Source organism: Sylvia atricapilla, chromosome Z, assembly GCF_009819655.1.
Source record: "Sylvia atricapilla isolate bSylAtr1 chromosome Z, bSylAtr1.pri, whole genome shotgun sequence".
Classification (NCBI taxonomy): domain Eukaryota; kingdom Metazoa; phylum Chordata; class Aves; order Passeriformes; family Sylviidae; genus Sylvia; species Sylvia atricapilla.
In genome coordinates this window covers 60,811,176-60,836,950 of record NC_089174.1, presented here as the reverse complement: position 1 = coordinate 60,836,950, position 25,775 = coordinate 60,811,176, and the positions used below count along the sequence as shown (strand labels likewise).

The following is a 25,775-nucleotide window of genomic DNA, read 5'->3' as shown; positions in this document are numbered from 1 at the left end:
AATTTGCCTTCAGTGTACTTTACCTAGGTAACTGACACTGAAAACAAAAGATTTTTAAAACGCTTAGATATACTTGCCCGCAGAAAAAAGGAGGTTGATAGCCTATCTGCAATGTGTACAACCAGTTATTTAGAAAAAGAAAATAGAAAAAACCCTCCACAACCAAAAAACTGAAGCAAAACCCAACCAAACAAGAAACAGTTGCCAAACACAAACCAACAACAATATAATACATGTTACATAGGGTCTTTGCAAAGAGATAATCGAAATATTAAAAATATATTTTAGTAAATTTATTATAATTTGGGGGCTTTGTTTTCACTGATTTCTTTGTTGATCTCTCCCACCCTTTCCAAAAAGTCCTTTTTTGAAGCAGCAAGTATGATGAGCCAGCTTTCTTACAAACATTTGGTGTTAAATTATGGAGTCTGTGTCTGTGGAGAAGAGAGTAAGTAGAAATTAATTATCTTTTTTTACCAATTTTTAAACATCTCTGTTAGAGTTTGACATTGTTTTTGGGTAAAACCAGGGGAAAATCAAACAAAACAATGCTAGTTCAACACCAGCTGGACAGCTAATACATGTTCATGCTGCAGTCCTGGTATCTGAGAACTAGTTAATCATAAAAAAAAGAAGAGGGGAAAATTGTTTACAGTATAGTCAGTGTGAATAGTAATGTCTGTAAATGACTCAGTCATGTCTGTTCTATCTGAGATCAGTTTTGCTGTGTCTCTGGAATGAGCTTTTAAAGTGCCAGAAAAATTGCAGCCCTACATTGTATCAGCTGTGGTTAGCTAGAAAGGGAGGTACTGTGCTACCCAGAAAAATCTTTGTTTTCTGTGATTAGAAACAGACATTGCTGCCCTTTTCCACACATGCTGACTTTGTGAGTACAAATATGACTTGGGGAATTTTAGTTTGGAGGTCCCATTCTGAAAATAGGAGGTACTGATAATTCAACAAACACACTGCGAAATTTCAGCAGCAGTAAAGTTTTTTTTTTATCGTCTGCAAAAGTTGAATGTCTTTTCAGTTTAGCTTACAGCTTTGTGACTATGTATTAATAGGATTTTTTAAGAACACTTGAAGAATACATTTATACTGTCTTGTAATGAAATCTTAATTTTGGATAGGTGTCATATGCTAATGTGTTCTGTCTTCAGATATGACTGCTGGATCTCACTTTGGCAGTTTTTCTTCTTCATTCAGTCTTTGAACTGAAATGTCTGTTTGCCCAAACCCCATTTTTTTTCTCTGATTAGAAATTCGTATGAAAGGAATCATTTTATAATAACATGAGCATATTATGTGGGTGGCTACCTTCATTAGGGAGAAGGAATTTCGAAAAGAGACAGTGGATTCAGTAGTCAGAATTTACGTCTGTAATCAGAAATTACCTCTCTTAGAAGGCTGGAAAAGGCACAGCATTATGTTTGGCCAAGACTGGTGTCAAAACAACCACATGGGGTTTTTGTATTCTATTCATTGTACCACACACAGGGACTATATAAAAAAACTCAGGTGGATCAAGTTTATGATTGAAAAGAGATTGTTGAAAGAGGTATATGGTTACTTATTTCACCTTAAGATTGTAGCTGTCGTCTAGAAGTTATTCTCTTTCTGAAGACAGGAGACTTAGTACAGTTTAAGTTACTAAGAAATATGAAGAGTAGCTGTTATTGGTTCTGTGATTTACACACTTGATGTCCAATTTTGATAAAAAAATGTTCCACATAATTGCAAAAAAAAGAAAAAAAAGAGTTTGATGTCTCTAAAATGAATTTGTTAATAAAAAAACTGTTTATTTGTTACAAACAAGTAAAATACCAGTAGTTTCCAATGTGAGCATCTTGCAGCTGAGATCAGGGGTTCAGTCATGATTTGAAATTGTTGTGTTGAAAGTGATGTAGGCAGTAGTTCTTGTTTCTGGAGTTATTTGCTAGATGGCTACATGAATGCATATGTTATATACATATACACAACTTTAGGGAGATACTTGTCTGTTTTCAAGCAAAGCATCTTTTGTCAATAAAGGATTGCATTTTTCAGTAAGAATATAGAGTGTAAACAACTATGAAGTGAATGACTTGAATGTTATTGAACTCACCACATTGGCAGGGCTGTACACTTCTATTCTTCATCAGCAGATACATTATTGTGCCTTTGAGGTGAGGGTGGAAAGATGCTTACTGGATTTTAACTAATCTGTAAAAGATTAAATCTAAATAATTAACACCAAAAGATTAAATCTAGTAACTTTGCATTTGAGAAGAAATTAGGTGAACTTCCACACTCCGAAGTATAAAGAACATAGAGTATTTTTGGCAGTACTCAGATACCAGAGGTTGAAATTTATAGTTAGATCACCAACAAGGTATCAAAAAAAGAAGAGTACTAAAGCCATGAAACTGTCCTGAAATTTCATTATTTGTTGTTGGTTTTAATTGTTATTCTTTTTATCATTATGAATCAGACATCCTTGTACAAGAATATGTAAAATTTGGATCCTTGGACACGTATTTGAAAAAAAACAAAAATATTATCAATATTTTGTGGAAGCTGGAAGTAGCCAAACAATTGGCATTAGCCATGCATTTTCTGGTAAGTGGTTCAGTTTTGTAGATGGCAGAATTCAAGTGATTCCAACTAATGCATGTAGAAAGGCAGAGCTAGTACCTGAATTCCTGAAACTCTGGAGGGTTTTGATAATGGGTTGGTCATATACCAGCTGTTTAGTAGATACCCAGAGACAGACTGTGTCTTGCACCAAGTGTAGTTGGATGTCCATTCCTTTTTAATGCTTTATATTTTAGCATGGAATATAAGCACATTTTCAGTAATGCTTTCCCCCAGCTTTCCCACAAATCAGTCCTTTCTGGACTTCCCACCTCAGCTCATGATGCTGAACATAAACTATTTCCTGGTAACATTAACTACTGAGATGGGAAAACACTGTACTGTTCACTCTGGTAGTGCATTCTTCTTATGCAACTAGATAAGTCTTTCCTTTAACAAAATTTAAATGTTCTTACATTAATTTTAAATGGATGGATGAGCATTCTGAGTTAACACAAGTCAAATTGTTTCAGACATTAGGTAGATAACAAAAATTGGCTGAAAACTGTAACTTTGAGAGAAACTGGTGAAGTACCTGAAGTTTGATCAACTTAATCTGCTGTCATAATTTTATTTGCTGATGTTTCCCTCATACTGTACATATTTTTTTTAAATATCTCTTCAACAGCAGGACTTTTTTTGTCAGCTTGTAAAATGTTCATTTCTGTTTACAGGAGGATAAAGGCCTTGTTCATGGGAATGTCTGTGCAAAAAACATCTTGCTTATCAGAGAGGAAGACAGGAAGTCAGGAAACCTTCCATTTATAAAACTGAGTGATCCTGGCATCAGTATTACAGTTTTGCCAAGAGATAGTAAGTCTTTGCATCAGCTTTCTTGCTCAGTGCTTCTGACTTTAAAAATAAGTTTGAGGTTGTGTTTTTTTCCTGACCACCATCTACAATAATTCTGCTATAGTAAGTTCCTTGGTCTGTCATTTTGTAGTTGTCTTTACAGTCCTAGCCAAGCAGTTTTGCGTGTATCTTTTTAATTAGCAAATAGCTATAGGAAATAAAGCCACAATTCTCCATTGTGTGAGCGTTTTTTCATTTCTGTTCTCATTTTCAACCCTTTTTCATTGGTAGTACTATTGTTATATTATATTGTAAATATATAATATAGTCTGTTACATTTGCAGTAGCTGCTGAACTGTAATTGGTTAAGTCTTTTATGGCTTGCAGGAACTTTCAGAAGGGAAACCCAAATGCACTTTCAAAAATGCTGACTGGCAGTTGAAAAGCGTCTTCAGTGCATTTCTTGGTGAATACTTGGAACTACTTGATGTTAAAAATACTGTTATCATCCACTGTTAACACTGTTCCAATGCTTTATAAACAGCAAAATAAATTTAAATTCTCCCTTTTTTAATGTGAAGCTTACATTATTTTTATGAGATCACATTTTAAGGAGCTGTAAATCCAAATCAGTACAATCCCATGTTTTAACTTGTTACTACAGTCAGTAGCAATAGTTTAAAAATCACACAGTGTAAAATTCCTTTTCATGATGCCTTTTGCTGTGCCATAATACACCAACCACTATCGAAGTACTTTTTACTCTTTAGTGTCTTGGTTCCTTGTGGTAGCTATTAAGTTTTGGCAAATTGGGAGAAATAGAGAAATCAGAGAAAAAATGTAACATGGAAATAATATTAGGGCAATTTTATACCTTTAGGCTTATTTTACAGTAAAATGAATGGATTTCCTCTCTGATTAACAAATGTTATTTTTATTTTTGTCCATATTCCATCATTTTATTTTTTTTATGGGAGCAAATACTTGGAAAGTATTATTACCACATTGCAGAGTAAAATACCTATGTATATTAAAGTAATTTTTTACCAAATCAAATATGTTAGGGAATTTTCTGGTCTTGTTATTCATCCTAACAAGTTTCCTTTGTGTGACCACACAGTTCTTCTTGAGAGAATACCATGGGTTCCTCCTGAATGTATTGAGAATCCCAAACAACTAAGCCTAGCTACAGACAAATGGAGTTTTGGTACAACTTTGTGGGAAATCTGCAGTGGAGGAGACAAACCTCTGAGTGCACTGGATTCTTCAAGAGTAAGTATTACTGGGTCTGCAGTCATAGCAGTTCTTTGAACACTTCTAACTTAAAACATGCTGTTGTAACCACATCAGTGTGTAAAAAGTGGTGTGGCCTATGGCCACTATAGAAAAAAGACGTTTCTACTTGTAGATAATAACCTGAAGGGAAGATCTGAAGTTTGATTTTATGGTGTTTATTTTGATTTTTAGGGGGACTGTCTTGGTTTGGGAAGACAGGTATCTGCCAGGGAAAGCTAGAGCTTCCCTTGGAATGGAGAATGTAAACCGCTACAACCACCCTTTTTTCCAATTATATTTTTTTTTTCAGTTAAAAGCTTTTAGGCAAAAGATTTTGGAAATAGAAATAGCAGTTCTTTACTAAAATGTATAACAAAGCAAGCAAACAAACAAACAAAAACAACTACAGCATTGATAACAAAAACAGTACCAAGAACTTCAAGGACTTTGCTTCACAAAAACCCAGGGCAGTTTGATCTTGGTGCCTCTACAGCATCCTCAGAGCACCAAGCTGGAACATGGAGAAGTCCCGGGCTGGTAGCTGGGATGGCAGGGTGTCCTGGCAGGGCAGGGGCAGGGTGTCCCAGCCGGGCAGGGGGTCCAGGGTCACTCTGTAGCAGACGAGCAGCGCTGATGGAACCACGACGGCAGGGCAGGGCTGGCCCAGCTCTCGCAGGGCGGCAGAGGAGCCCAGAACTCCAGGATGAGCAGATGATGGTAGATTTCCCAGGACTGGAAATTTCACTGCAGTGAAATTCTCCAGCGGGAGCACCAGCCGAGCCATGCTTTCTCCCCAAATGCCGAAAACTGGCCACCCAGGCTACCTGAAGCTCTGTCCTATTACCTGCCTCAAAAACCCCCAACCCCCTCCGAGCTTTGACCACCCCTTTGTTTTGTTAAATAGTCTTAAGTACGAAATTTAGTCTCCTTGGTAATTTATGGGGAAAAAATTCTTTAGAGTAAAAGGAACAAAACCTTACCCCCAACAGGGACAAAGTACAGAAATGTCAGTATTATCACTTATCTATCTATTATTCATATTTTTGTTGCTTTGTTGCAGCAGTGTATCACTTTAAACAAAAAGTATTCCTAACTGTGCATAGATTTAGTTAGCATTCTTTTAATTGAGCATCTTAAATACTGTAGCACTTTGTGTGTTGCAAAATTCTACTATTTTAGCTAAACAAGAAATGTTAACTTTTATCTCAGGTAGCGGCAGGAGAAGGAGGAGAAACATATTCCATAAAAATATTAATTCATATGTATTTGCTTCTTTAGTCAGAAGCAAAAAGAATGCTTCATTATGACACAAAAGTACCTTTTGTAAAGGTACTGTAACCTTCCCATAAGGCCTGATCTAATTTCTCAGGTGTTTTGATCAGCTCTTACAGTAATCTCCAGGGTTTGCCTAGACCTAGCTTATAGGTATCTAAATATTTCTAATAATAATCTAAGAGGTTGCCCCCTACATTCTTTCATAATACTCACAAAGTTTTTCAGAGGTGTGAGTTCAGCCAGTTCACAGATCAGTAGAACTTTCTGCTGGACCCATCCAGCTGAGGATTTATGAAATTACTAATAAAGGAGACACTTATTTTTCTTGTCTTTCTCTATCCTTTTATCTTCTATCAGTAACTGGCTGGAAATTTCTGAAGTGATCACTCTAAATTATACCAGCCTTGCTTTTGATAAAAATTGGTGAGATGTACATTTGGTGTGATAGCAAGTCCAGGTTTAGAGCTGTAATTTTTGGCTACTCTGGTGAGAACGTTAAGGCTTTTACAACTCTTCATGGCTGTAAAATTACTTACCTGTTTAATTCCAGAAACTACAGTTTTATGAAGATAGGCACCAGCTTCCTGCCCCCAACTGGACAGAACTTGCAAATCTTATAAACAACTGTATGGATTATGAGCCAGATTTCAGGCCTTCTTTTAGAGCAATTATTCGTGATTTGAACAGTTTGTTCACTCCAGGTGAGTTTGCAATACAACAGAATCAAAAAGACTCCTGATTCCTATTGGTTCACTTTCTTTTTAGTATTTTTTTTTGCAATACATCATTGTATTTGACTGCAAATTGCTATATAAAAATACAGGTAGCTGTCAATATTCTACTGAGCTTGAAGTATGCCAAGCAAAAGAAGAACATGCCATGATTTTAATAAGCTTTTTCCTTCTCTTGTTTGCTACTCTGTGTCTTCTGTTCCCTTTCCTCCCTTCTTCCTTCTACCTCTCAGATTACGAGCTATTGACAGAAAGTGATATGTTGCCAAATATGAGAATTGGAGCACTTGGATTTTCTGGTGCTTTTGAAGATCGAGACCCAACACAATTTGAAGAAAGACATCTTAAGTTTTTACAGCAACTTGGCAAGGTAAGATGTTTCAAAATTCTGTAATAGTTTAGAAAATAACTATGGTTTTCAGTAATCCTTTGACCCCATATACATTATTTACAGTTAAACTTCTGTTTTAGAAATTACTAATTTCAGTCATATCTGAGCAATACATGCAGTTCCTTCTAGCTCTTTTTTCACTTTCACAATATTCTTAAACAGAAGAAAATTAGCTAACCTCTATGATGAATTCAGTCACACCAAAAGGCTAAAGTATTTTTCAGTAATGCAGAGCTGCATAAACTTTCTATCTATATATCTATGTATATATGTGTGTATAGATAGATCTATACATACACACTTGATATTCAGTTAACAGTACTCGGAGCAGTCTTGCACAGAACTAGTGTGATTAGGGGTTCTGTGTATGCATATTCCGAAAAATCTGAATATACAGTCTCTAAGTTTAAAAGGAAGATATGTCTTCAAGATACTTGTATGCCTTGAACGTTTTGGGTTCAGAAATCAGCATTTGGTTTTGCGAGTTATTACAGCCTGGCTGTGTGAAAGCATACCTAGACAGATGACCAAGTGCAACTGGCAGATCTTCACCAAGTACTATTTTTCTGCAATGGTTCTTTGCTGTTTTATTTGGTTTTTTATATGCTAGTTATATATTCCTTTGGCTTCAAGTAATGAAGCAGCCTGAAAGTGAAGTAACAGAAGTACTTCTGTTTGCAGATGGTTGGTTGTTGACTGTGATAGCATAGGGAGAACAACAGAGTGGTAAGTGATGGCTGTATAAAAGAAGACAAAAGACAATATAAATGAAGAAAGAGACAGAACAGTGAAACAAATGAAAGAGGAGCCAAAAAAACCCAGGGCAGAATTAAGAACCAAGACAAAGGGATTTGTGCAAGTGCAGGAAAAGAATTGTGCCAGTGGAAGTGGAAATTTGTAAAAGGAGAGAAAACAGATGAACATCACCCTCTTTCCTTGTTCTCATTTCCTGTTCTGTTTGCTTCCTTTTATGGAATATGTATCTTTTGCAACTGTTACCCTCAGTCCTGCTCTTTTTCTCTCAGGGAAGTTTTGTGGCATTTCACTTAAATAATTAATCACATCACCTTAATGCTTACAACAGTGAGCACTGAACAAAAACTACACTCGACATGAAGAAACATATACACTAGGAAACACAAAGAAAGCATGATGTGGGCTTGTTTTTAATTCCCAAGTGTTTCGTTTGTGTCCTAGGGAAATTTTGGCAGTGTTGAGATGTGCCGGTATGACCCGCTGCAGGATAATACTGGGGAGGTGGTTGCTGTGAAAAAGCTGCAACATAGCACAGAGGAGCACCTCAGGGACTTTGAAAGAGAAATTGAAATACTTAAATCTCTGCAGCATGATAACATCGTTAAATACAAAGGAGTATGCTACAGTGCAGGTATGTGGTATATTGAATACACCTGAATATGCATACTGAGAAATTCAGAGAGGTAAGTGTTTGGGACAGTCGCTGACTTGTCCTAAATCTACCAAGACTGAGGGAGTACAAACAAAGGAAGTTGTTTTGAAAGATGTTAACATTGGTAGTAAGGTGATGAGTAAGGTGATGTCACTTGCCATTCTGAGTTTTATCTAGACAACACAAACATACAGACTTCTGCTCTGCCTTAGCAATAGTAGCTGAAGTATTGATGAAATAATGTTGATTAGTGATATATTAGTTTTTCAAGCATATCTGCATTGTTGTTGAGTTTCAATAAGTGGCATTTTCTGAGGAAATGCAGTTAATTAATACATGAAAAATTGCATCGTGCTGTTTAGATAATAAATTAATATTTTTGTATTTACTCCATTCTGTATTATGGCTGTTGATGGATGTTTTAAAATACTTATATTTAAAAGCTTGTCTTTGGGAAATTACAGAAAAAATTACATTTGTATTTTTTGTTATTGCTGTAAAAGGACGTAGGAATCTAAGATTAATTATGGAATACTTACCATACGGAAGTTTACGAGATTATCTGCAGAAACACAAGGAAAGGCTGGATCACAAGAAGCTTTTGCTGTATGCATCTCAGATATGCAAGGTAGGACATTTCAAATTACATAACTCTTTCAATGAAATTTTGTCTCCTTTCTTCATCCTATTTGTCTCAAACCAACAATAACTTGTTGTTTCAGTGTATCTTCTATAATGCTGTTGGGCTGCTAGCATCACATAACCCTAAGAAAAAGTAGCAATATATTCATGTAGTCAAGAGCTGGAAAAATTTCTGGGTGTCTTAATGCTGAGACTGGCCTTTATGCTGACTGAGGAAGAGCATACTCTCTTTTCTGCCTAGGATGACATGACATAAAATATTGTAGGAGTTAATATACTTGGGCAATCTGTTCATGATATTCTATGGTAGAATTTTCAGAAATTTGACATTCAGTTATAAAAACACAGTGACAACATGTGTATGTTTAAATAATTTACTTTGAACTGTAAGTAAGAGCAAAGATACATGATTTCCGTATGCAGAACTAGGGGCCTTAGAAGTACTGAAGCCTGTAATAAATTACTTGGTACCAAACATAATTCATAAAATCCTGAAAAGCAGTAGAAATGTGATCTTTCTTGTGATATCTCACTTTCCCTATAAAGAGGGCTTATGCCTTCCCTAGTTTTATTCCATAATTACACTTTAGATGTAAGAAACTAGAGACATGTGAGATTTCATTGCACATTTAGAAATTTGGGAAAAGAAAAAAAAAAGTGGGGGTGAGGGGGAGAAAGACAAAAAAACCCAAATATAAGCACATCCACTCAAGGCATGCACCAGAAAGATTTTTTAAATTTCTTTTCCCAATACCTACGTCAAAGACATGGAAACAGTAGGTTACATAAGCTTACATAATCTCAGAATCAACTAGACTGGAAAAGACGTTTGAGATCATTGAGTACGACCTATGAATGAACACCATCTTGTCAACCAGACCATGGCACTGAGTGCCACATAGTCTTTCCTTAAACACCTTCATGGATAGTGAACTCCCCACATCCCTGGGCAGCCCATTCCAATGCCCAATCACCCTTTCTGTGAACAACTTCTTAATGTCCAACCTAAACCTGCCCTGGTCCAGCTTCAGAACTGTGTGCTCTGGTCGTGTTGTTGGTTGCCTGGGAAAAGAGCTCAACATGCATCTGGCTACAGCTTCCTTTCAGAGAGTTACAACTGCGAGTGATGAGGTCCCCCGACCATCTTTTTCACCTGGCTAAACAACCTCGACTCCCTCAGCTGCTCCTCACAGGACCCAAGCTCCAGACCCTTCACCAGCTCCATTGCCCTTTTCTGGACATGCTCCAGCAGCTCAACATTCTTCCTAAATTGAGGGGCTCAGAACTGAACTCAGGGTTTGAGGTGTGGCCTCACCAGTGCTGAGTACAGGGGGACAATCCCTGCCCTGGTCCTGCTGGCCACACTATTGCTGGTACAGACCAGGATGTCATTGTCCTTCTTGGCCACCTGGGCACACCCTGGCTCATGTTCAGCTGCTGTCACCAGTACCCCCAGGTCCCTTTCTGCCTGGGCACTGTCCAGCTACTCTGTTCCCAGCCTGGAGGTCTGCCAGGTGTTGTTGTGGTCAAAGTGCAAGATGCAACACTTGGTCTTGTTAAATCTCATACCTCTGGATTCGGCCCATCAATCCAGCCTGTCCAGACCCCTCTGCAGAGCCTTCCTGCCCTCCAGCAGATCAGTACTCCCACCCTGCCCGGTGTTGTCCATGAATTTACTGAGGGTATATTTGATTCCCTCATCCAGATAATCAGTGATGGCATTAGACAGAACTGGCCCCAACACAGATCCCTGGGGGACACCACTGGTGACCAGCCACCTACTGGGTGTGCCCCTGTTCACCTCCACTCTCTGGGCCTGGCCACACAGCCAGTTCTTAACCCAGCAAAGAGTGTTCCTATCCAAGCTGTGGGCTGCCAGCTCTTCCAGGAGTCTGCTGTGAGAGATGGTGTCAAAGGCCTTGCTGAAATACAGACAGACAACATCCACAGCCTTGCCCACATCTACCAGGCAGGTCACCTGCTCATAAAACGAGATCAGGTTGGCCAGGCAGAACCTGCCCCTCCTAAATCCATTCTGGCTGGGTCTGAGCCCTTGGCCATCCTGTAGGTTCTGTGTGATGGCACTCAAGACAATCTGTTCCATAACCTTGCCAGGCACCAAGCTGAGGCTGACTGGCCTGTAGTTTCCTAGATCCTCCTTCTGGCCCTTTTTGTGGATGAGTGTCACACTGGTCAGCCTTCAGTCATCTGAAAGCCAGTGAGCCAGGACTGATAATAGATGATGGAGGGTAGCTTGGTGACCTCTTCATCCAGCTTCCTCATCACTCTAGGATGGATGAAGGTATTTTCTAGGGTATATTGCCCACAGATATTCTTATGTCTGGTAATTGTGCCCTGCCACATTAAGATCCTAAGACTGAGCTTCTGCAATATCAAGAGAGGAGGTCTGACAAGAATCCAGGGATAGTCTCTACCAGAGTCAGGATCTTCTCCTGACATTCAGACTTTCTCATGGTGAAAAGAGCTTGCTGGTTCCCTGCTTGAAACTGGGCTTAGCTTTTAGCTGCTGAACCTCTTGCATGTATGAGGAATAATGCACCCTTAATGGCTTATCTCACCTAGTCATGTGCCTCACTGAAGCACAACAATGTGAGTAGTCTCTCAGAGAAGCTCCTTGGTGGGCAAGCAGCATGGAATGTGGGAAAACAAACAATGGCAAGTGTCAGTCTTTTTGCAGAGAGAGGATTGAATAGGTGACCACCCACTTCAGAGGGTTGAAGTGCTCTCTGATCTGTGTCTCCAAAACAACAAGTCATTCTCTGGTAACAGGCTTAAGAAATGATCAAGTACTTATTTCTGGAACAAAATTGCTGTTGTTATGCTGGTAAGTCACTATAAACAGTCTTCAAGCAGAGACCTGGAAGAGTCTTAACACTCAGCAGCATCTATGAGGGCAGTGACTGAATCATTCATAAAGTAAAATGCAACATGGATTTTTGAACACATAAAGACTGCAGACACTTAGCTGTTTTATTCTGTGTCCATCTCAGCCTGTTACTTCAAGGTGCTGGCCTTGTGCACTCTCACAAGAAGCTGTGACACATGTAGAAGTCCTCAGGCTTTTATTCAAAGCCTGGTGAAACGACAGCGGCAACATGTCCCAGGACCCTAGTCTGAGGTATCCATTGGGAGGACTGTAAGGTGCATTTTGCCCTTTGTTGGCTGTGCAAATACAGTAGAAATCTTTGGAAAAGTAACTGTATCAGAAACTACCAAGGAAAAAGGACCTTAGTGTGTTTGTGTGTGTACATACACATATATGAAAGAACTTTCAAAATATTACAGGCCTTCAGGATGGTGAAAAATCAAAAGAGCAGATGAAATGATTCCTTTGTAAGTACCAAGCACGAGCCAAGAGAAAGGGAACTAAAATATGCATCCTGCAGATAGTAAAGTGGAAAGACATCTGGCTTTGATAATGACAAACCATGGGGATAAACAGTATGAAAATGTGGGAAATCTGCATAGAACTTGCTCTTAAAAAAGTATCTTCACTTCTAAGGAAGGCAAAATCTAAGAGTTACACTGTATGTGCCTTGCTTTGGAGTGTTGTTGCTGTACGATCTGCAAAGTAGAGGGTATATCGATTGTTTTAAGATTTCTCTCTAATCTCTGGAATTTTGTTACTCCAAAACAACTTAATAATAAACCTAGCAAGTACCTTATATTATGAAAATGTATGGTTCTTCTTAGCTGATCATGTTACACTTTTCAGCTGGTTTTGCTTTTCTTGCCGTGTTTGCTCTTTCAGCATATCACAGTCTTCTTTCTGTTGTGCATTTCTGTCACTCTGTAAGCTTGGGGGGTTTTGAACAAAAACCTTTCTACCTCTGCCTTGCTGCTCTCCTCTGAAGTGTATGAGAGAAATGAAGGCACATCCATTACCTGAGGGTTAAGATTAATGTGTTTGGTTGTTTACTGTGTTTTGGTTCCTTACTACTATACTGGGAAAGGTTTTCCTTCTCTTAACATTTGAAGTGTTTCAGGTGTCCTTGGTGGTGAACCCAGTTTTAAAGACTAACATCACATTTAAACTCTGTTGCTAGACTCATGCCACTGGGTTATGATAGCCACTTAGAATTTGCATGATTTCAATTAAAGATCTCTCATAAGTGTTTTCCAGGCTAAGAGAAAAGTTACTATCATCAAACTTTAGTGCTGTTTTCAGAATAATACATCACACTAAGAAAAAGCTGTAGCATTTTCATAGACTAGTTGTACCAGAAACACAGAAGCCTCACTTTGAAGAATTTAGGTTTGGTATTTATAGCAGTGAATAAGCTGGCAATGAGGAATGGGGCACTTTCGAACAGTTTTGGAATGAGCTGTGAGAGAACAGCCATGCCACCCAATGGTACTGGGAGGTACTAGAATCTGAGAGAAAGATTGTACTTTGTGGCCAAACTCTGAGGTTTCTCACATTAAGAAAAAAAAAAAAAAAAGTATTTTAAAGAGAGAGAGAGAAATAAGCCTTTTGGCATGACTAGTATAACGTTGCTTTTCAGAACTTTTGAGACCAAGAGGCCTATTAATGTAATTTAACTTTTCCATTGTATGGAAGGGGCGATATGCTTTCTTAAAAAATTGTGAAACTGAAAATTTTGTGATTTGTGATTCCTTTCACATGTGAGTTGAGTATTTCTTGACATTGTGCAACATCACTTTCAGTCCTCCATGTATTGCTGTCTAAGCAAGGCCTTCTTGTTTTAGTAGTGCCACTACACACACTGGCTTCTCCAAATTTAATGGTTAGCAAAAGTAATTAGGTGCATTGGTAAGAGGGGATCAGCAGCAGCAAAAGACAACATGGCTTCAGACCAATGTTTTGTTACAGCAATCTGTGGAAATGTAACAATAAGCAGAACTGTATTGCTGAATAATGTTTCACATAAAAGCAAAACAATGCGCACAGTTTGGAATACAGTGAATAATTGTGAAATACAAGCAATCATAATACAAAGTTTCATGGAAGCAATTTGGAAAACAGATACAGAAAATGAAGAAAAAAGCATAAATGAAATGGATAGGTTGGACAGTGTTCTCATGTACTCTGGATTGTGTAGCTTATCCCCAATTTTTTCCTTCTGCATATCATAAGCCAACTGCAGCTGAGCACAGGAAGGAGCTGTAGCATTTACCCAGCAACATAATCAAAATACTTGGCTCTGACAGGTGCTCAGTCTATCCCTCTCCAGTTAAGGGAAGTCCCTGAGCTTGGAAAAATTAATTCCTCAGAGAAGACAAACCTGGCTTTGGATTTAACTTTGAGTTTAATTCATCCTCTTAGGGAAAGTGCAGCTATGTAGTAGTAAAAATAACTCTTTTCCTGTTATGTCTGTAACCTCTACACCTAGGGCATGGAGTATCTGGGTACAAAAAGATACGTTCACCGGGATTTAGCAACAAGAAATATCTTGGTGGAGAATGAGAACAGAGTTAAAATTGGAGATTTTGGATTGACAAAAGTCTTGCCACAAGACAAAGAATACTACAAAGTTAAAGAACCTGGTGAAAGTCCTATATTTTGGTAAGTCTTCTTTTGGTATCTGAAATCATGGCATTTTTCAGTTTTTTGCCACTTAAAACCAATTCATTTTGCATGTTGTGGAATTCTTACTTGCAAGCCCCACATCAGTTTTCCAGCATTGTGAAAGTCACAATGACATTTCACTTTACAGTAGCATCTAGGAACTTTTCAACATACTTTAAAAAAACACAGAAAAACACCCAAAACAAAAAACCCAAAAATACTTATTTAAAGGAAATAGTGTCCAACAGAAAACATATTCATAGATAAAGGAAGTCTAAAATGGCCAATTCACCTAGACGCTTTCAAATTTTTAGCCTTCTAGTTGTTTTTAATGCTGACTCAGGCACTATTTGCCTAAAAAATAAATGATACAAAATGGCATCTTAGTAGATATTATTAGAGATATACAGTTTAGTTCCAGAAGTGCCTGCAACACCGTTCAAGGCTCACTGAAAGTGATGGAAGGCTAGAGTTGTCTTTCTTTGCAGGTCTTATCACATCAAATTCTTGTTTACTTGCACTACAAATAAGAAATATATCTAATATATCTACAACCTTGTTGGAAAAAATCGAACTTGGTTATACTTATCACTAACTGTATTTGTTTAAGGTGGATTTGGTTTTCAAAACCAATTAACTGTTATTAAAGGAGTGATTATTAGTTGAAGTTAACAAAAGAAAATGAGAACATGCTAATATCAATGAATAAAGATCACTTACTCATGAAAAAGAAATCTGTCTTATTAAAACTAATGTTTTCAATATCAAAATGACACATGTTGCAGAGATCAATTTTCCTTGTACTATGTGTTGCAGGTACGCTCCAGAATCTCTGACAGAAAGCAAATTTTCTGTGGCCTCAGATGTGTGGAGCTTTGGTGTGGTCTTGTATGAACTCTTCACCTATATTGATAAAAGCAAAAGCCCACCAGCTGTAAGTATATAGTTAATGAATCAGAGAACATGTTTGTTTATTTAAATTTTCTACATTTTCATGTACCTCAATAGGTTAATGTTTACTGATCCTTTTCTGGAAACACTTTAGTGCTTATGAGACTGCATCCAGTATGAAGCGGTAACTAAAAAGTACTGGTATCAAGCCATAAGAAGGAAAGACCTGAAAATTACTTCATAGTCTGTGCATATCTTATGCATTCTGTAACTTCTGTTTGAAGAAGATTTTAAAATCTCTTATGAGTTGTTCTTTCCCATCCTTTGTGGAGAGTTATCCCAGATGCAACCATTCCATTGCATGAACTTTATTTTGAATGTTGTTCCAAATTTAAGGCTGAGCCAAACACATACATATAAATTAAGTTAACTTAAATAAGTTAGCTTAGTTAAAGGTATTTTATATTAGCAGAACCCAAGTTAGTAAGTTAGCAAAGATCAAGAAAGAAAAAGAGTAGTTTTTTGCAGACTGTTAACAGGTGTCTTTAAAGACAAATTTACAGTGGGTAAAGAAAGATACTATTACCCTCCAACTGAAAATAAGATACATATCACCTAACAGTATCCATGGGCACAACAGAGGAGAGCTGAGGCTTCTGTATTTACTGGAGTTGGCCGTACTCTTGGCCAGAGTGTCAGTTCTGGGAAATGTGGTTTTGAGAGCAGAATAGTGATGATAGGCAAAAATGCCCTTGGAGGATAACTCTGCACTGGCCTCAGTGGATGTCTTACTAATTCGGTACAATGAGCTATCAGAGGTATCAAGGAAGAACTCAGGACAGCTCTTCCAGCATAAGAACATAAACGTTGCAGACACCTAAAGTTCTTCAGAAGTATTATGAAATGAAAAGTGATAGAGTACATTACAAGCACAGGTGGACTATTCTTTCAATGAATCAATTTTATGTGTGCATTCACCACTTCATCAGGTTGGTATGTATCAAGAAAAAAATAATTTGGTAAATTCACCAAAGTGGTCTGTTCAACTCTCATAGTCTTTATAATTACACATTGTTTTCACAACTTGGCCATTTGCACATTCAACCCATGGGTGTTTCATGCTTCCATGTTAAGGATCATTAAAGAAATTTTGTAGTATTGGAGGGAAAAAATGTCTGTTATGTTGTGCTTAGAAATTTATTTCAGCTAATAGTACATCCTCATTTACTCCTGATATCTGGCAGTCTGAATGAGGTTTTAATTTGCTTTTTGGGTTATTTTGGTTTTTTGGACAGCAAGGTTATTTATGCCATTTTTGCTGGCTTTAATTATACTAATTTTTCTGCTGCATAGTTACTGATTAGTCCTGCTAACTGTTTTTTATACATCAGCATGATAATACCTGTTTTTTATTTGGCATTTTTCAAAGCATTAAGTTATTTTAATGTTTCAGAGAGCTCTTTAGAATCAGCTGTGAGTTTCATTCTTTTAAAACTAATAAATCACAGAAGCATAGAATGCTATGGATTCTATGAAAGGACCTTAAAGATCATCTAGTCCCAGTCCCTGCTGCCATGGGCAAGAGCACCTCCCACTAGATCAGGTTACTCAGAGCCCCATCTAGCCCAGCCTTGGACACTTCCAGGGATGGGGCAGCCACAGCTTCTCTGGGCAAGCTGTTCCAGTGTCTCACCACCCTCATAGTAAAGAGGGTAATATCCAACCTTTGTTTCTCCCCTTTCAGTTTGTACCCATTACTCCTTTTCCTATCACTGCAGTTCCTTATGAAGAGTCCCTCTCTACCTTCCCTGCCGGCCCCCTTCAGGAAGTTGCTGTGAGGTCTCCATGCAAACTTCTCTTCTCCAGGCAGAATAGACCCAACTTTCTCAGTCTGCCTTCATAAGGAAAGTGCTCCAGTCCTCTTATCAACCTCATTCCCTTCTCTTGACTTTCACCAACAGGTCCATCCATGTCCCTCCTGTACTGGGACCCCAGAGGTGGATGCAGTCCTGCAGGTGGGGTCTGAGCAGAGCAGAGGGGCAGAATCCCCTCCCCAGCCCTGCTGGCAGCAGTGCTTTGAATGCAGCCCAGGGCATGTTTGGCTTTCTGGGCTACAAGTGCACATGGCAGGGTCACACTGAGTTTTCTATCAACCATCACCCCCGAGTTCTCCACTGGGCTGCTTTCAATCACATCCCCTCCCAACCCACAGGTGTGTCCAGGGCTGCCATGACCCAGGCGTAGAACCTTGTGCTTCTCCTTGCTGGATATCATGAGGCTTGCATGCGCCCACTCTCAGGGCCCTCTGGATGCCATCCATTCCCTGCAGATTGTCAGCTGCACCACACAGGCTGTGGTCATTGAACGTGCTGAGGGGGCACTCAGTCCCACTGTCCAGGGCACCTACAAAGATGCTGAACAGTTTTGGCCCTGGTGCTGACCCCCAAGGGACACCACCCATCACTGCTCTCCCCACGGACAGTGAGCCATTGACCACAACTCTGAGCACAGCCTTCCAGACAGTTCTTTATCCACTGAGTCATCCATCCCTCAAATCCATGTGTCTCTCATTTAAAGACAAGGATATCATGTGGGACATGACACATAAACTTTGTATAAGTCTAGATAGCTCCATCATAGAAGGTCACTGGATTTCTCAGGCAAAACTTTGTGCCCTTAGTAAAACCATGTTGTCTGTTTCCAGTTACTTCTTTGTTTTCCTTATGCCTTAGCATGGTGTGCAGGAGAATTGTCTCCATGATCTTGCCTGGCAGAGGTGAGACTGACTGGCTTATAATTCATTGTGTCTTCCACTTTCCCCTTTTCAGAAATCAGCATTTTCTTTCCGTTTTTCCAGTCATCACAAACTTCACCTTGAATAAATTTCATCAGGTCCTACAGAATTCTGCACATTCAGGTTTCTTAGATGGTCATGAACATGATCCTCTCCTACAGTGGGCTTAGGGTCTTCATCGTTTCAGTCTTCCATCTGCCTTTCTCAACTTGGGCAATGTGCCTGGAGCATTTGCCCTTGAGGACTCAGGCGTAGAAGTAATTGAAAACTCAGCCTTCTCTTTATCCAGGGTAGCCAAATCATCAGATGATCAACATTTTTAAAGATTTTTCACTTTGTGCTTTAAATTGTGTATTCAGTTTTATTCTATTCTTTATTATTATTCCATTTTACACACCCCCCCCCCCCCATATAATTATTGATATATTCTCTGGAGGTGTAATATATTATTTCATCATTGTTATGTACTATTCAGTTTATTGCTATTATTCTTGTAAAGAATTTTTACTTGGTAAGAGTATTGCAGCATCCTTTTTTCACCTAAAAATTATAAATTACAGTTGATCTTTTGTTTCAGGAATTCATGCGTATGATTGGCAATGATAAACAAGGGCAGATGATAGTATTCCATTTGATAGAGCTTTTGAAGAATAATGGACGACTGCCAAGACCAGATGGATGCCCTGATGAGGTGAAGTACTGTCTTAAAATATAACTATTGTGTGAAGGGTGCTCAGTTAGGGTGAGTACCTGTAAATACAAAACTTGTATTTTGTTCTGCTTGGACCACTTAAGTATTTATTCCAGTGGAATGGTTGTGCTGTTGTTTTATCAGTTTCATGATGACTGTAAAAATATTTTTTTCTGATTCTTTAGCTTGTACTGCCTCAGGAGCCCAGACGGTAGTCTTGCAGAATTTTTGAAGTGGGACTATTATGACTGACTGCTGTACTTGGGCATTCACACTTCTATTTCAAAAAGGTTAATGTATTAGGGCAACAAGATTAGTGTATAGAACTTGTTCTGTCTAAGTCCTATGTAGAGATTCTCATTCAAAGCTGTAAACTTTGGATTCTTTTGAAATCTGTAATATTTAGCAAAAATATCTTAATATCCACCTAAGGTTTTTCACATTTAATTACAGGATTTAAAGAGCTTCTTATCTTGATTATTGCCTCTCTGTTACTGTTCCCTTCTCAAGTGTGGGTGGCTTGTGTTTATCATGTATGTTATTCACTGTCAAACATTGTCAACTTGCAGACTGTAGGCACAGTAAAGTATATGAATCAGATTTTTTCTATGTTTGGGGTCTTCAGGTTTGTATTCACGTTCTTCGTAGATACTAAAGTATAGCTATAAAGCTGTCCTCAGAACACAAAAATTAATTCAGTGTTCTTTTGGTTTTACTTATACACCAGATGCTTTAAAAAATATTTTCATACCACTTCTAAGTCTTGTGGTATTGTGTTCTTCAGAGCAGGGTGCACAAAGCCAGATTCAGTGAAACTGATCTTGTTGGGCTGTGTAGATGAATCAATAATGAAAAAAGAGAAGTAAAACAGTTATGGGTTGTTGGTTTTTTACATATGTAACTTCTAGCCCAGATTAATTGCTGGATCCCTTTAAAGTCAAACACACTTGATAATAAGTCAAGAGATAACCAATTCAGAGCTGATGGAAGAGAAAACATCAGGGTCAAGTGGTCTAATAGAGGAGAGAAAGAATGCTACAAGTGAGGCAGGAAGCCATGGAGGAAGAAAAAATGTATAAAGAATGGAAAGAAAATTCTTTGAAGAACCTTTCTTGCATTTTACGTACCAGTGCAGCAACTGTTGAATTGCAAAGGCTTGGCTTTTTGTAGATAATCTGAATGTCATATGTATAAGACAATACATAATCTGTTTTACTGAAACTGTATTTTAACTAACCCAAAGGTTTCAGTGTCTGACATTTCTCCAGATATCAAAGCAAGGTGGAAATGTCTCTGTGTCAGAAACTGTATTCATCCCTTTTTGATCCCGAAAGGCCAGTCATCACAGATAATACGTCTTTCAGATACCTGTAGCTTACAGAAGCTTATCTTGCAGCTTACAGGCTGCTTGAGACTTGGTTTTAAAGGAGCTTGGTCCATGCAGCTGTTTCAAACTTGCTGAAAGATAAGGAGCAGTTTCTACTTTTTTCCTGGTAACTGTACAGATTGTTCTTAAGCAACATGTGAAAAACATGTTGAAAGTATGAGAAATTGGTAATAACCTGCATTGAATTAATGAGAAGAGTACAGATAAAGAGCTTGGAAAGTTCAGTGAGACCAGGTATTAGGTACATCTCTGGGCGAAAAGAAAACTGTTGCCATATAACTATTGTAGGGGAAATATCTTTCAAAGTTGGTTCAGTTTGCACAGTAACTTTTTTTGCTTATTTTTTATTATATATGAAGAATAATTAAGAATTTAATATACAAATGTGGAGAAGTATATGCTAACTTTGCAGGGGAAGTCCTATTTAGAACTACTGTCTTTGTAAATCTGATTTCTGGACAGACTTCTGTTTGTCATGTTAAAGCATTTTTGAATTTTTCCAAAAAAAGAGCAAGAAAAAACTTAGCAAAATAACATAAGTCTTGTAAAAGTTTCAAAAGATAGCTGAGTGAATTTTCATGCTAACTTTAAAAAAAGTCCTTTATGATAAGAACTTTTGCACAGCCACCTATCCTAGGTTTTTGCTAGCACTGGGAACAAGCAGATAAACTGATGGGCATAGCAAGAATTTAGGCACACTCTTTAGCAGCTGTTGTTTGGAAGCATAAAATTAAGCTGGATATTCTTTAGTCCAGTTTAAAGTAAATATGTATGGTATCTGTTTACCTAGTACAAATTTTCTTTTTTTCTTCTCCAGATTTATGCTATCATGAAGGAATGCTGGAACAATAATGTTGCCCAGCGCCCCACCTTTCGGGATCTTACTCAGCGAGTGGATCATATAAGGGAAAACATGGGTGGATGAGAAAACTGTCCCTCCTTCAGAGGAAGAGTTGGAATGAAGAACAAAATGTACTTGGTCAGCTGTGTATATTTGACATGTGTACATGTGCACACATCTTATCCTAGCTGGAAGTAAAATTTGTGTGGCAAATGCCCTATCTCAATCTGCATCCTGAGGAATCCTGGTAGGGCTTTTTTTATCAGGACATATTTGTTACTATGAGAACATGTTGAAATTCTCAATATGGAAAGAAATTATTTTTCTAAATTAAATAATCGGCAGTCATTCAGCAACACCATTATTTGCCTTACTTGGCAATACAAAAAGGAATTGACTTAAGATGTGATGAAACTAAGAGATAGAAACCCACTGTATTTCCTTGTTGAAATGGAGATGCCCAGAAAAGTCTTCTAGAAATGCCTTTACAGTGATTATATCCTGATTTGGCACGCTGTTTTGTGTGTTGCACAAAGAGTTTTGTCTCTTAATACAGTTTCATGATTTTTTCATTGTTGATGCAGAACTGGCTTCTCTGTGTAACAAAACGGAAGTGGTTTGCTGTGCCTGTCTGAATCAGTTATCAGCTAGCAGTATATCAAAAGAGATGTAATAGGCTGTGTGATGTACTGTAAGTATACTGAGGGAAAGGGAGCAAATTGCGCTTTGTTGGGAGAGACAGAAAAGTTACTAATCCATGCAAAAATTTTAATTTAAAAATTAAAAAGCATAGCTGTTATCCTTTTTCCCCTTACTCTTCCCTCGTTGAGTATTAGATTGCTTTTACAGATTTGAAGATACAGTGATAACACATAGAAGTGAATTAATTTTACACAAGGCAGTTTAAATGAGGAAAAGCTAGACATACTACTTTTACATGCTTCTCTTTTTTTCCTTTCCATCTTTGTAGTTTCATGCTGTATCTATGGATTGGAACTTTCAAAGCAGGATTAGAAATCTAGAGAACGCCCTCACTTTCAGAATTCCTCACTTTGCTGTTAAGATGATCATCTTAATATCTTCCTTCCCGCACAGAAAAAGAATACTTATGACTTGGTGTCTGATACGGCCAGTCACAACCACATCAAACCTGTTCTGTATTGAAGTGGCCCAAATGTATTTCTTTCTGTGGGAACACTCAACATGAGACTATTTGGAAGGAGGAGTTACAAGTGCAATTGCTCCACACTTAGCGGAGGGCAAGGATATGATTCCAGTTGCTGAGAACTGGAAGGAGATCAGAGCTACATGAATGCTGTATAATTCAGCTTTTTAAATAAGTAACAAAATTTTTTGGACAAGAGAACACTTCGGTTTTGCCTTGAGGCATAAAACTTGGGGATAATCTCATATCTCAAAGCAGTGTAATTACAGGGTTTTTTATTTTTAGTTCAAATAATCTTGTTTGTTTGTTTGTTTGTACTTAAGCACTATTGTTTGCAAAGTTAAATGCTTTTTCTTCTTGGACTTCTGCTGAGAGAAGTTCAGTCAAGGGGATATACGCTTGGCAAACTGACCTGACATCCAGATTTATATTTAAAATGAAGTGTTCATTTTTAAGATTTGTGGCAGTGAGTTAGTGAAACAGAGGTTACTTTCACTGTGGAGCCTCCTTAATGTTTGTCATTAATATAAACTATATCCATCTTATCAGAAGCTGAAGAACCTCAACTTTAAAAAAAAACTAAGAAAAAGAACAGAAACAAACCAAACAATCCTTACTTAGTGTAACATAGTGCCAGTATTGTAGTATTTTGTACCACTATGATTTTCTCTCCCACAATCACTCCTGCAAAATTACTATGTTATAGTACAACAGAGTGCTAAATAGGAAGAGCAGCAGCAGCCTTCTCTCTGCCCATTATATTTAAAACTATTTCTGTTAGTATTCTTTCCACCAAGCATTTGCATAGACAATTTTTCAAACTAATTTCACAGTCAGTTTTTAAGCTGCAAAGAACTTTGAAGTGCTTTGTTCAACTTAACATGTTTTATCAATTTCTATACATTGCTTTGAGGATTTGAAATTTTGTGCAAAAAATGTCTTTGTATTTGTAGTCTCAGTTATGTGTATATGGATTTTTGTAATAAAGGAGATAAAGCTTTAAAGCATCAAGACAGCATTTTAGCTGGAAAACATATGCAGGAATTATGTAAAATTTGCAGTGTATGACAGTAGCTCACTGGTTTCAAATACATAGAAGACTAAATATAATTTATGTAAAAATCTCAGGGAAGTTTATGTAATGCAATGAAGAAATCTTCCAGTCTGTTAATTTTTCAAGTGAATTAAATATTTTTTTTTCTTGTTCTACTACAGTATGACTAATTATATAGTCTATTTGATTGCATAAATGTAGTGGTGAACTCAAGGGTGATTTTAAGTGTCTTGTGGAGTTGTTTGTTGTTTGTTTGTTGTTGTTTTTTTGTTTTGTTTTTGGGTTTTTTTTACTTTAATACTATATCATTTTTAGAGAAAGCCATATCTTTACCCTGCAGTGTAATTGTGTGCCATTGGTCAGAGACAGTCTTTTGTAACAACCATAGGCCTGTGCAGAGGGCTTGATCATTTGAGATGAATGTTCTTAGCTGGGAGAATAGGACCAAGTAGTGCTTAGGATTTGGGGGGTGTATAGTCATCTGCAGTGTCAGTATTTAGGTCCCAGAGCAGACCTGGTGGCTTTCTCAAAAAGTTGTTGAGGATGTAAATGTAGTGATTTTGCTGAATTTGCTACTGCCAATTGTGTAACCCTTAAAACAAAAAACCAAAACAACAACAACACCAAAAAACACTGTATTTTGTATTTTGTATTTTGAAAGCTCTCAGATCTACAGTAGCATTGATAATGTAATATTTTTACATGGCTTTTATATTAATAGACTAAGTACTTTGTTTTAGAAACTGTCTCCTGTTGGCATTGCATTTGTCATACTTTAGTGTAATCATTATGCGCCCCAAAATGCTGTTTGATTTTGTTGGTAGAAAAAGTGCTGATTTATGTATACATGACTGCTACTACAGTGTAGAATTAAAATATTAACTACTGCTTTGCACTTATATTTGAAGTGAAAGAATTTTTTAATAAGTGCACAATGTATCTTATAGAATCTCTGCAATCAAGTGTTGTGTAGTATTGATTTGTTGTCTATCAGTATAAATATGTTAAGTTTCAAAGTTAGTTTTTAAATATATTCCATACAGTATTCCACAAACATGCAACAGTCATGTGGAAAGCCAGAGGAGAAATGAATTTTCAGGAAAAGAAACCCATGTTCTTGTCAAGTCCTAGTACTGGTTAAAAGGTTCCATAGTTGAGATAATTGTTATTAAATGTGCTGATGAATACAACTATGAAAATATATGTAAGAATTACATTCCCCCCTCCCCCCACCCCCAATTAAATTTTTAATTGTTGCATTTAGTTGAGATGTTGACCAGCTGCCTTGAAATGTATGGGGAAAGATGTTACTATATTAACTATGAAGAAATGTAACTCTTGTGTAAAGAAAGCAAGCTTTTCAGGAATGCAGGATCATAAACACAATGTAATCACAAACAACAAAGAAAAAAGGTTACAGTTTTGAGAGCAAAAGTAGAGGTGTAGAAGAACAAGACTACAGGAAGAAGGATGATGTTCAGCATGGGAGAAGCTTTCTGAAATGTGAAATGCACAATGAATTATGAAAAACTGATGTCTACTGGAAATGCCATACCATGACAAATATATGCTAGTATATTTCTAAACTGTGTATTGACTGCCTTAAGTCTGAAATATTCATAGACACATAACCTGGCTGAAAAACTTTCAGTAATTTCTATACCAAAATAAACTACTAGAGGTTGTGCTATGCCAGACAACAATTCTGAAAAGATCTTTGACTAAGAAGTTTTGTTCTGAAATTTTCTTTTTGAATAAGAGATTTACAGTACTTTATATTAAAGTAGAAAAAGTCCCTTGGTGGTAGGGAGCAGGGAGGAAAAGATACCTGTTACTTATGATTGAAATGTAAACATTTGAACACATGGTTTATTGAAGAGAACATGAAAGGGATATTTTTAGATAACTCTGTATCCATACCTGAAACTTAACTGTGTTTCTTTTGCATTTGAATAGTGACAATAAAGTAACTGATTACAATGAATGAGGCATGCCTGCTAGCCTTTTCTTTCCTACACTTAAATTTGTTACAAATTGCTTCTTGTTCTGTCTGATGAGGTAGAGCACAGCACATACAACTTTCTGATCTTCCTGGAATAGCCATATGAAGCATTTATCCTTTGGAAGAAACTTAGTTGTACCAAAGTAAAGGTGTATGTTAGGTTTTACCTAAACAGTAAGACTAAAGGCTTTTAATGAAGGTTTTCTATTTTTAATGAAGGTTTTCAGTAAGCAGATTAATTTGGGATCAAGAAGCACTTCCTTTCGCTC

The 25,775-nt window shown here is 37.5% G+C and overlaps 1 protein-coding gene across 5 annotated transcripts in view; it reads left to right on the top strand.

The window, feature by feature from the left end:
* Window positions 1–25,488, top strand: part of JAK2 (Janus kinase 2) — an 88,264-nt gene extending 62,776 nt beyond the window's left edge. For 2 of the 5 annotated variants that reach the window (XM_066339375.1, XM_066339378.1), the window contains 12 exons: window positions 361–448; window positions 2,474–2,601; window positions 3,291–3,429; window positions 4,529–4,680; window positions 6,509–6,659; window positions 6,923–7,059; window positions 8,278–8,467; window positions 8,992–9,116; window positions 14,506–14,678; window positions 15,498–15,615; window positions 18,944–19,057; window positions 21,262–25,488. In XM_066339375.1, coding sequence (XP_066195472.1) covers window positions 361–448; window positions 2,474–2,601; window positions 3,291–3,429; window positions 4,529–4,680; window positions 6,509–6,659; window positions 6,923–7,059; window positions 8,278–8,467; window positions 8,992–9,116; window positions 14,506–14,678; window positions 15,498–15,615; window positions 18,944–19,057; window positions 21,262–21,369 — 1,623 coding nt within the window. In that variant the 3' untranslated portion in view covers window positions 21,370–25,488. Of the gene's footprint in view, window positions 1–360; window positions 449–2,473; window positions 2,602–3,290; window positions 3,430–4,528; window positions 4,681–6,508; window positions 6,660–6,922; window positions 7,060–8,277; window positions 8,468–8,991; window positions 9,117–14,505; window positions 14,679–15,497; window positions 15,616–16,194; window positions 16,552–18,926; window positions 19,109–21,261 lie in introns of those variants that run through there. The other 3 variants (XR_010745843.1, XM_066339377.1, XM_066339376.1) reach the window with 3 other exon arrangements.
* The last annotated feature ends 287 nt before the right edge of the window (window positions 25,489–25,775 follow it).